Source organism: Corapipo altera, unplaced genomic scaffold (genome assembly GCF_003945725.1).
Source record: "Corapipo altera isolate COAL_440 unplaced genomic scaffold, ASM394572v1 181b, whole genome shotgun sequence".
In the NCBI taxonomy this organism is placed as follows: domain Eukaryota; kingdom Metazoa; phylum Chordata; class Aves; order Passeriformes; family Pipridae; genus Corapipo; species Corapipo altera.
In genome coordinates this window covers 1,667,356-1,679,174 of record NW_020884963.1, presented here as the reverse complement: position 1 = coordinate 1,679,174, position 11,819 = coordinate 1,667,356, and the positions used below count along the sequence as shown (strand labels likewise).

The window sequence follows — 11,819 nt, the reverse complement described above, 5'->3', positions numbered from 1 at the left end:
CCGAGGCGAGCGGGAGGTGGCGGGGGGCCGCGGGCGGGCACCCCCGGGGCGGGCCGGGCGCGGGCGGCTTCGCTCCTCAGGAGGCGGCGTGTGGGGACGCTGTGGGGACGCTGTGGCTCCGGGGTGCTGCAGGCGGGGAGAGCTCGCTGGGACGTCCTGCCGAGCCCTCCCCGCAGGCGGTGGGTCCGGCGGGGCCGCGGGCGGTGCCGCCCGGGCCGGGGGGCTCATCCCGGGGCTGTCCCGGCGGGCTCATCCCGGCCGGCTTTCCCTGGAGCCTCCCGGGGCTGTGCTGCAGCCTCCCGGTCACCTGTGCTCGAGCCCTTTTGTCAGCCTCTGGTGAGATCTGCAGAGCTCACGGAGTGCTGCTGCTTTGCCTGAAAGGTGCCAGTGACACCGTGCAGATCAATTCAGTATAACGGGATTTGGAAAAAAACCGCTTGGATTTTTACAGTTCTACTCGTTTCTGCAAGACGAGGTTCCTCTTTTTCTCCTCGGAGGGAACTGAGTCGGCAAACTGAGCTAAAATGCCACGAGTTACAAAGGAAATGAGCTTCCAGTCTCCAAAGCACAGCCTTCAACTCCTGAAGGGCGGCTCTGAGACAGTGGTGGAATTTTAGGACCACTTGTGGAAGATGGACTAGGATGTAGCAGATGCTGATCTCTGTCATGCATCGGCCGAGAGGATGCTGCAGTCAGGCTCGTTTAACAAATCCTTAAAGCAACTCCTAACTTCTTGTGTGCTGGAATCCCACAGCTCCATGCTTAGCTGACCAGCCTCTTAGGCTTGCCTTTGAGCTTCAGTGACCAGGTCTGGAGGGCTTTACATGTCCAAGTTGTGTTCAGGTAGTGAAACTTTCCCCACTGAGACCCTCAAGGACTGAGGCTCTGGCTCAGGGTCCTGCTCTGCAGAATCAGCCTGCAGTTGGTGCAAGGCCTCGTGCAGACATCTGTACTTCTCAGGGATTCTTCCCTGACTCAAGGAATTCTCTGATCTTTTGGCTGAAGGAAGCATGTGACCAATGAATGGTCCTGTGTGAACAGGAATAATAAGCTGGAGCTGCAGCTCTCCTCACTCAGTTCCGTAGGGTATCTTGATAGAGAGACTTGTTTTGTCCCTTCAAACAAGGTAATTAGATGCAGAAACATTTTTCTAGTTAAGAACTGATGATATTGGAGAGTCAGCAGGAAAGTGAAGGCTTATTGAGGAAAGGAGCTTGTCAAACTCTGCTTATTTGCTCAAAGCCCAGTGCTTTTTCTTAAGGAAGTGTTGCCTCTGTGTACAAAAGTCCTGAATTAGAGTTACTACAATTACTACCTACAAATGGAACAGTTTATGAAGACCAGGGCTGAGCATTTGTAGTGTCTGTGAGTTCTGTACCACTAATACCAGAGGTTTGCATGCAGGTTACATGCAGGTGTGGGTAAAAACTGTTGGATTAAGGCTTGAATGTAAAGCAGCAGGAAGTTTGCTGTACAGCTTCGGGGTGAAGATCAAAAGTGGGCAAAAATGAGGCAGAACAAGAAAGCAGCAGCTTGTACAGCCTTGTGGGGCTGAGGGTCAGAGTGTGGAGCAGTGGAGGAAGGACCTGACTCGAGGGAGTAAGGAAATAATTTATTTTTCTGAAGTATTTCACCCGGTTCTGCTTCATAAGTAAACAAACGTTTGCCTTTATTGCTCCTGGGAGTGCTTTATGATGGGTGGGATGGGCAGTGTAATGGGTCCTTTTGTCAGGCTCTGGTGAGCTCTGCAGAGCTCCTGGAGTGCTGCTGTTGTGCTGCAAGGGTGTCAGTGACACCATTCAAATTAATTTAGTCTAATGGGACTTGAAAAAGCACTTGGATTTTAACAGTTCTACTGGTTTCTGCAATACAAGCTTCTACTAGACCCTCTAATTTTTGGAAGGTGCTATCTATCTCCCCATTCCCTGTTGCCTCCCTACTTATCTCTTTGCATTCAACTATCCAGTTGCTCTCAAGTGCTTTTGTGCCTTCTCCTGTAAGAAAAATTCATTGGCCTTTCCTGAAGTCCTCTTTGAAGTCTTTGATATGGAGTATAAAATGCCAGTTCATGAGATGCTGGTCTATCTGCCAGAAAGCTTTTAACAAACACTGCTTTTATTTTCTTGCCTGGCCCTCTGGGAACTCAGTACCTCAGAGGGGGAGTCACTTTGTCTGTCCCTCTCTGCTGAACCCAGGCATCTCTTTTCTGAGTAATTTGGATTGATGTTTTAGCCAGAGACTTACTGGTGTCTCACTGAGTCTGTCCTTCCAGTGAGTTGAGGCAGAGATCTTCATTAGGGGGGTGTGTGCCTTCTGTAACTGTGCATTTGGCTTGGTCACTCTTTAAGTGAACAATATCCAGGGAAAACTTGAGGCTTTTCTCTTTTCAGTGAGTGTTGATTAACTGGGTGTTGAGAACTGTCTTGAATGTGCACTTGAAATGTGCTCTGAGATCAAATATTGTCCTCAAGTGTGGCCACTGCACAAGAGGTGTGCAGGTTGTCATGTAGAATAACAGAAACTCTTATTTTACAACTCTTGTGGTTATTACAGCGAGTAAATAACCTCTCAGTGCTTCTCACTGAGATTGCAGGAAGGATGTGCTGTCAGTCTGAAAACAAGATTTCTCACAGCTTTGGTTCCTTGAGGTGCTTTCACTGCCAGTAGGGATTGTCTGGGATTGCCCTGGGAGCAGCAGGAACAAGCCTGATGGTCAGTGATGCACAAAGCTTCAGTTACTGCTTTTTAGGGTTTTAAGGTAGTTCTGCCTTGTGCCCTGTTGAACTCAGGCTAATTTGGAGCCAGGGAGCTGACCTTGGTAGAATGACAATATTTGGGATGTTACCTCTGGTGCTGGCTCTTTATTCCCACCATCCCACTCCCGGGGAGGACTGGGAGGTGCAGTGTTTCTCTGAGCTGCTGTGTGCTGTGAGGTTCAGTGGGCAGCTTATTCCTGGCATTTGAATTGGTTTGGCACCCAAAACTCTTGCTGTGTGGACAGTGGTGGTGTTCATACTCCAATTTTTGGTGCAGTTCTCAGTGTCTTTCCCTCTGGGTTGCTGTCAGACTCCAGCTTTCCCTGCTCTAACAGCAGCACTTGCTCCTTGCCCCCTGACACCTTCCTTAGGAATCAGTCAGGAAGCCATTGCTCAATAGATGTACCCTTCTAATTCTGAGAACACCAACACTACTTTTATCTTCAGATGGAAAGACTGACCACAGCAGGATTTCAAACCCTCTTTGAGGGTTGGTGTGGCACAATTCTGAAATCACAGCATATTTCAGTAGAAAAGGGAAGCTATCCCAAAGGAGATCATATTTATGAAGTTTTAAAGGATGAAGCTGAGTAAAAAGCTGTTGAAGGAAGTACCTTCATAGAATACAAGTACAAACATAGAATAAAATATGTTGCTTTCTGTTTATCCATTGCAGTAGTTAAGTTTAAAGACTTTGCTGCAGAGTTGGTAGAGGAAAGGCTGAATGAGGTGTTCTGTCTGCAAGGCCAAGGTCAGCTGTGCTGTTGAACTTTTCTACAGAAGCAAGAAAAAAGCACTGATCAACAGAGCTCAGTTCCTCGTTGTTTGTATTAGTGACATTTAGTAAATATTTGAGGGAAAGTCATTGAGTGATGAATTCCTGGCTGGTAGGGAGTAATCTTGTAGGAACTTTCCCACTTAAAATCATTGGTTAGGTTTGTAAGGTGTTTCTTAGCTGACAGTAGCTAAGACAGATATGGTACTTCAGCAACTGTTCTAATGCTCACTTGTGTTTTAAGTCTCAGCTCTAAAGTCAAATGACATCTTAATTGGCCTGAAAAAATGGGTAAGAACCAAAGAGTTAGTCCTCTACCCCACCATAATTCCCACAACCATGGACTCCCATGGCTTTAGAAAACTCACAGCATTCCTGACAAAACAGAGTTCAGAACTTTCTTTGTAAGTGGCTTCTATCCCTGTATTATGCTTTTTGATGTGTTTATGGAAATGATACGAAACAGAAGGTTTAATATTGGGGGTGAGATGCTCAAACGCAGTGGAAGAGGAGAGACCCTTCCTGAAGTGCTGTGTGATTAACTGGATGTGTAATCTGAGGGTGAGCTACCCTCAGACACCAAACAAAGGTGTTCATGTCTCAGCCTTACCTGGAGTAACACTGTGCCTTGCAGAGGAGGTGGCCAAGCTGGAAAAGCACCTGCTGCTCCTCCGCCAGGAGTATGTGAAGCTGCAGAAGAAGCTGGTGGACACAGAGAGGAGGTGCAGCCTCCTGGCTGTGGAGGCCAACCAGGACAGTGCCAGCGACACCTTCATCAGCCGACTCCTCACCATCGTGGCTGAGCTCTACCAGCAGGAGCAGTACAGGTGAGGGATCCCCCTCTGGCACCTTTGATTGTCATGGCTGCACTAGGTCCTGGTCTTAGGGGAAGTGCTTTGCTGCCTGGTGTGAAAGAGCTGCAGTTGGAAGATCAGGTGGCACACTGAATCCAGGTCTTGAATCAAGAGCTCTAAGCAGAAGTTTGTCTCTAAGACTGGCACTTAAGACAAATTCAGAGAAAACTGACCATGATCACTATCAACAGCCAAGCTCCCTCTGAACAGAAGTAATTTTGAACTGGTCTAGTGGATGGAATAATTACACAACATATCTGGAAAACCTTACTTTCTTGAAAGGCTCTGTCCTTGAAGCCAGTTCTGTGCTCCTCTTGTGTGTAAAGAAGCCTGATTAAATTGGCTTGTTGGGCTGTATTAGTGATGTATATGAGGCAGTGATACAAATCATACTGTAGTTTTAAATCTCAACACATAATTAGGTTTAATGGTTTCTTTTCCATAGGCACATTAAGGATCACCTTCAATGCTCCAGATCCCTGAACTGATTTAGTTCTGAAACTACAGTGATATTTATCAATTTCTCTGCTGTTACTGAAAGCAATGCCAAGAGAGTAAAGGAGTTTAGTCATGTAAGGGGAAAATCTGTTTTGGTTCAACTTCCTTGCCCTGCTGTCTCTTCATGAGCCTCCCTGAGAGAAGGGTCTGTGCCTGCAAGAACTCACTGTAGCCTGCTGGGTAAAAGATTTGTTAGGCAGGATATGTCAGAAGAGTTGGATCACTTTATTTCTGTTCAGCTTTAAAGGCACAGAAATGTTGTCTGAAAGGACCTACAGATACAAAATGAGAAAGGTGGCGAGTCCCAGTGCAGGTTTTGTTAAGTAACATCTCTGTTTTGTCCTGTAGTTTATAGCTTTGAGTTACAAAATGGTCTGGAAAGCACCTACACAGCCAGAACATTTGCAAGCCGTGGGACTTTAAAATAAGCAGGGCAGGTATTTTCTAACTACAGAGAATAACCTGGTGTAAAGGGGTCAGGATGAAATTGGTGTTCTTGACAGCTGGTCTCCTGGGAGCTGGGGACTCTGCCTTGCACTCAGACTGCTGTCAAACAGCATTGTGCTCTTGCTGGTCTTGCCTGAAACCATTGGCGCTTAGCTGACAGTATTAGTATGGACACTGTGACATAAATATTTAACCTCAAGATTGTTGGCTTTTCCTAACTTCTGCAATAATCCTCTTGCTGTTCATTCTGAAGTGGTTAAAAAAAAAAACCCTAACCAAGCACTTGAAATGCTAATGACTGATTGCATTTCTCCCTAGAAAAATAAGAATTGTCATCTGATGTGTTCTACTTAAAAAAATAAATGTGTTTTAAGTCTCCAACAACTTGAATCTAAATGAGGATACCAGGACATGTGGAGATGCTGAATCCATATGTATCCAAGCACGGGGGGAGCCTGCATTATGCATGTTGATGCTCTTTTCTCAGTGATCTGAAGATAAAGGTTGGGGACAAGCACATCAGAGCTCACAAATTTGTCTTGGCGGCGCGCAGTGACACGTGGAGCCTCGCCAACCTCGCCTCCACCGAGGAGCTGGATCTGTCAGGTCAGTCCCTGCTGAGTAATGTGATGCTTTGATTGCCTTTAGGGTGACTGCTGAAAGGGCCTGTTGGGAAAAGGTTACTTGTGTGCCTTCCAGACCAGTGCTGTCCACTGAAAGTGGTGCTTCATCTGTTGATTACGGATTTCAGTGTCTCTGAAACATGGTGGTGAGCTTGTGACCTGGGTGTTAGTGCTGCTTAAATCAGTAACCTGCCTTCTTTCTCTTTAACAAACAGGGGCTGAGATTGGTGGCCTGTTTGTCTTTTCTAGAGTCAACTAAACATAATGAAAAACAAATCTATTTGGAGGAACTTGACTCCTTCCTTTCTAAGGACAGGGCTTTTTGAGGTAGTGTGCATCATTTCTCTGAAGTGTGTCATGGAAATTCCTTGCTGCTTGTTAACACGGTGTGTGTGGGAAGTGAATCCAAGTACTGGTGTTATGAAAGGTGCTTGCTTTGGCACTTTGATACCTTTGCAAAATAGGTGAGGAAGAGAAGGTTTCTGAAAGACCATCTTCTACATGAGTGTTTGGTTCTGCTGTAGCTGTTTCTTGCATGTACTTACACTGGGCAGTGTTTCTACAGATTGAACCTCTTGACAGGCTTTTCTGCCCTTAACAGTGTGGAAGAGCCTTATACAATTAATTTATGAGCATTAAAACCAGGTATGGAGTTGAGCAGGCTGCTGACTGGCATGTTGAATATTAAGCACTGGCTTCACTTTCTGCACTTCCCGTGAATCCCAAGTGCAGACAAACTGGAAAAGGAGCAAGTCACAGCAAGCTGGTTTTATGAGACAGCATGGGCTTCCTTGCAATGTGATTTATGGGTCTTTCTGCAGCCACAAGAAAGCAGATGCCAAGGAGTTCTTAATTTGAGTGCTATGCTAACAAAAATTATTACTAAAAGGCTCTTATGTTAATTGTAGTGTTGTTACCAGTGGCAGTGCACAGCATTTCTAGCTCCACAGCTAAGCTGAAAATCTCAGCTGTAACTGCAGTCTTAAATGTTTAACAGTGCAAACACTTCCTGTTACAAAATGATGCTTGAAAGAAGTGCTAGTAAAGGATACTTTCCACAGTAAAATTGAATTTTTTATAAAGTTTGAGAAATGGCACAAGGATTAGGTTATGAAATAGCTGGAACAGGCAACAAGCTGCTCCCTGGATATTGTTGTGTTTTCTTAAGAGGTTCTCTTAAGAACTTGCAAGCTGAGATTGCCTGAATCTTATCTCCAAAATACAGACAGCAGTTGAGTGTCTTTAGAGTTCATGTGATCTGTAGAGTTTTCTAATCTTTAAAGGGTAGAAAGAGATGAACACATGTTCTCTTGTTGAGAGGGAGAAGATGCACTTCTTACCTCTGCCAAGGCACAGCTGATTGCACATCTCAAGTAGGTTTTCTGATTGCTTCAAGTTTGGCAAAAAATACTTGCCTTACTCAAACCTCCTGATTCCTGGGAGGCTGTTCATGCCAAGGACTGCTGATGCTCTGCAGATCTAAAGATGTTTTAGGGTGGGTATTTCAATCTCTTAAAGGTTTTCAACTTTTAAATTTTTTTTCATTTTAAAAACAGAACAGTTTAGAGGAGTAAGGCTAGTTTTCTAAATGACTGGTATTTTTGTTGTAATTGGTCTTACTGGAGTTATTCTCATCTGCATCCTTGTAAGAAGGGTTGTCACTACACTTGTGAGTAGGTGACAGAGGTCCTTGGGCTTGTGTAGTGTCCTGTGGTACAGCTTTGAGTTTTCTCACTGTGTAAAACATCAGTTTGGTCAGTCTTGTAAACACCTGAAATCTGAGCAGCCCCTTGAACTGGCACTTTTGCACCTTTCCTAGAAATGGTTCCCAGCACTTTGAAGTGCTTTGGAGTAATTTCCAAGGTGTAACAAGGTGCAAGTACCTTTGGAATGCAGCAGTTCAGAACATGTGGGTGTAATATAGAGAGAGGATTCTTACATCAAAAAGGGGCTTTGTGCTTGTCAAATGTAGGTTTGTATTTGGCCATATGTGAGGGACCAAGGACTTTATAGGGGCATCACTGGCCCCTAAAGATGGAACATTTGTGTAGCAGGCAGGAGATGCTATAGAGCTCCCTGCATTCTGCACAGTGTTCCAGTGGAAAAAGGTTTTCCAGCTTGGTGCCAATGTTGTCATTAGTTTTGACTTTTGCCCAGTTTTGCCTCTGTTTTGCCATCTTAGTTGAACTAAAGAGGTACAGTTTCAACAAGGCTTTTTTTTTTATGGTAGCTGTGACTTTCAGCAGTCAAAGGAACAGCAACTACTTGAGCTGGAGATTGTTTTTAGGGATTTCATTAATGCTCTTGCTCCCTGCAGCAGATGCTGACCCAGAGGTAACCATGGCAATGCTGAGGTGGATCTACACAGATGAACTGGAGCTCAGAGAAGATGATATCTTCTTGACAGAGCTCATGAAGCTGGCTAATAAATTCCAGCTCCAGCTGCTTAGGGAAAGGTGAGTCTTAGTAAATACAGCGAATCTGCTTGAACTCCTAAACTTTGTTTGAATAGAAATAACTGCTGGCAATTAGCTAAAATTATGCTTTTTCAAACTCTTGAGGTTTTAATAATACAGCCTGACATTCAGTTGATGGGAAATGGGAAATGAAGCCTTGCTCTACAGTTAAACTGTAGCAGTTCTTCTCATAGCTGATATATTTACTTTCCAGTTCCTCTCCCAGTCAAACTAATAACCCTAATTTGATGTTAAGAAGAGACAGAGATCAGTAGAATAACACCAGGCTCTGGAGAGTTGCAAGAAAGGAATTGTTAGAGAACACTGGGAAGAGTCATTGTCAGGTGGCTTGCAGTATTAGAATAGCATAGGTGACATTTCAGTTGAAATAGCTGCTCTTCTGTGCATCTTGGTGGTAACTGTTCTTCAGAAATAAGGTTAATGTAGCAGTGCAATGCTTTCCCATTCTGAGATTACAATTGCCATTCTAGTAGAGGCTGGATTGTCATCTTGATGGAGTGCTCTAAAAAACCATTTAGTGAGAAGCCTGAATGTACAAGTTGAAACCTCTTCAAGTTTTGTACAACTTCAAAGCCTTGAGTTTAATCAGAGTATCCTTTGATAGAATAATCTTTTGCCCAGGGGGTGTCTGTAGCAGTACATGACATCCATAATCTGTGATTTGTGTGCCTCCAACATGAAGCAGACTGAACTGCTGTCAAGTGTGCTGACACTGTTGATATCTGTAAGGCCAGTGCTAAAACTGCCTTCAAGCTTTGTACCAGCCTAAAAGCTGTCCTCATGTCCTCATGTTGTGCTGTGAACTTAGCAGGTGTCTGCTCATGGTAGTCTAGTGACAGGTCCATGTCTAGGATGCCACTGGGAATTATTAGATGTCTTGGTAGGTATGGAATCATAGAATAATGGAATTGTTTCATCTGGAGCAGAGCTCTGAGATCAAATCTGACCATGAATCCAGCACTGCCAAGGCCACCACTAACCCATGTCCCCAAGTGCCACATCCACACAACTGTTAAACCCCTCCAGGGATGTGACTCCACCAGTGCCCTGGGCAGCTGTGCCAGTGCCTGACCACCCTTTCCATGAAGACATTGTCCCCAGTATCCAATCTGAACAACCCCTACCTGTGATCACTGTAGGACTTGTGAAGACACACATCTCCCCTCCTTCACAGCAGTGAATGAACTGCAGTTTGTGCCCTTGGGAGAACTGGGATGTGTCCCCACTTGCAGATTCCTGCAGTGTGGTGTTACCCTGGCCCTTGGCTGGATGGATTCCAATGGAAGGCTGCTCTTAGGGGAGCTGCTCTCAGGGCTGCTGATTGAAGTATGTTTATGCTGCTCAGCCTTATGGTAAAGCAAGTCCAAGCCATTTTCTGCTGGCATCTAGGAAAAGGAGCATTGGGACCCTGTTAGAACATGGGACAGTGATTGCAGCAAAGCTGTTGGATTACTGACCACTGGCTTTCCTGTTTTGACAGATGTGAAAAAGGAGTCATGTCACTAGTTAATGTCAGGAACTGCATCCGTTTCTACCAGACTGCTGAGGAGCTGAGTGCCAGCACCCTCCTGAACTACTGTGCAGAGATCATTGCCAGTCACTGGGTGAGTCCTGGCAGGAGGAAACAAGAGCAAAAATGCTTGCACAGTATAGGAACTTAATCAGGAGAATTTTGCTTGACTTACTGCAGTGTCTAACCTCAGGGGTCTCTCTTGGTCACAAGCATTCCAGCTGGGATGGGGATTTCATGGGTTCCTGATAACTTGCAGTGACTGAGGTGACCTGTTATACTGACAACAGTGTTGATGAAAAGCTGAGCCCTGGTGTGAGTTCTGGGGCTGCTTCTGAGGCAGGGTGACTTTTCCCTTCCCATCTCTCCTGGTTATCTTTACAACACGTACTTTTGCCCCTGTGTTGTTTGGGGTTCTTTACAACTATATGTTTGAAGCAAAGAATATTAAGTGACTCCTTTGAGAGATTTTAATTGTCTTTAGAGGTTGTATGCATTGTCTGTCTGGTGTGAATGTCTTGGAGGGGAGTAGCTCATAACCTGAAGAGTTATTCTGTTCCTTGGAACTATTTCACTGTACAGAGTGTCTCAGTTTCCTGAGCCAAAGAAAAGGGACTGTTCTAATAAGCAGGAGGGTTGTTTATCAGATCTGGACTCCAAACTGTTTAGAAGTTCATCCATAGTTGGTCTCTGTCTATACAGGTCACAAATCCCAGGCCTGCTTTTACTTCTATAAATAATTCATGGAAGCCAGGGAAGTTTATCTTCAGTTATGGAGGGAGAGACAAATGGTCTTGGAAGTTTCACTTGCTCTGATCTCTTTATTTTGAAGAAAGTTTGATTAGCTAAGTAGTGGATTGGCCTTTACAATAAGGCTTGTCAACAGTAGACTTGTGTGTGGGGATTTAGATTATTCTAAACCTAAAAGGCATCATCTGGATGTGGATGTTTCTTTCTTTGACTGATACTAAGGCACAGGGGAGTGCTTTGATATGTTAATGCATAAAAAAAGATTATTGTATATGAACCTGTGGGTCAGCACTTTTAACTATTGACTGCTTCTGGTTCCTAACTTTTCATACTTAATTCTACCTGAAAATGAGGTTGTTTCTGTTTGGTCAAATGAGCACTAACTCATTTAGGTCTTTATACCCCTAAATTTCTGTTTACTTTTGTTGATAATTTTACAAAGTTCTGAGGATTTGTCAGTTTTCAATAGTTGTAGGCCTTTTTCTGTCAGAATTAAGAATAAGCCCACATAGAGGATTGTTTTTCAGCTTAGGTGTTAATCTACCATAATGTCTGCTGCAATGCTAGTTTTCCATGTCTGTAGACAGGAAGAAAAATTCCACTAACTGATCTTGAAACTAAAATGTAAGATTTAAAACTTCCTGATTAAATCTTTAAAAAGGTTATCTTGGATTGTTCCTGCCAAAATGTTACCAAAATGAGACTTTTCACTGAGCTTGTTTTGTGAACTTCAGAATTCCATTGTGCAATGCCTTGTCTATAAATAAAACAGGAGTGTTGCTTACCCTTCTCTTTAATTGCTCCCAGGATGACCTGCGTAAGGAAGATTTCAGCAGCATGAGTGCCCAGTTACTGTACAAAATGTTCAAGTCCAAGACAGAATATCCTCTGCATAAGGCTATTAAAGTGGAGAGAGAAGATGTGGTCTTTTTGTACCTTATAGAAATGGATTCACAGGTGAGACTGAGTTGATCTGTCTCCTAGAATTTGGTGTTTAAGGTAACTGGGTTTGAACTCCCAGTCTGAACCTTGTTACTGATTTTTGTCACTAACTCTTAACTTGTATGTTTAATATTCTTAACTTGTATGTTTAATATTCTTAACTTGTATGTTTAATATTCTTAACTTG

The 11,819-nt window shown here is 44.1% G+C and overlaps 1 protein-coding gene across 1 annotated transcript in view; it reads left to right on the top strand.

Moving 5' to 3' along the window:
- Positions 1 to 11,819, top strand: part of ANKFY1 (ankyrin repeat and FYVE domain containing 1) — a 32,763-nt gene that overhangs the window by 508 nt on the left and 20,436 nt on the right. The window contains exons 2-7 of the mRNA XM_027664449.1: positions 1,517 to 1,599; positions 4,166 to 4,358; positions 5,818 to 5,936; positions 8,271 to 8,409; positions 9,911 to 10,034; positions 11,498 to 11,647. Of these exons, the coding sequence (XP_027520250.1) occupies positions 1,517 to 1,599; positions 4,166 to 4,358; positions 5,818 to 5,936; positions 8,271 to 8,409; positions 9,911 to 10,034; positions 11,498 to 11,647 (808 nt within the window). The remainder of the gene's footprint in view (positions 1 to 1,516; positions 1,600 to 4,165; positions 4,359 to 5,817; positions 5,937 to 8,270; positions 8,410 to 9,910; positions 10,035 to 11,497; positions 11,648 to 11,819) is intronic.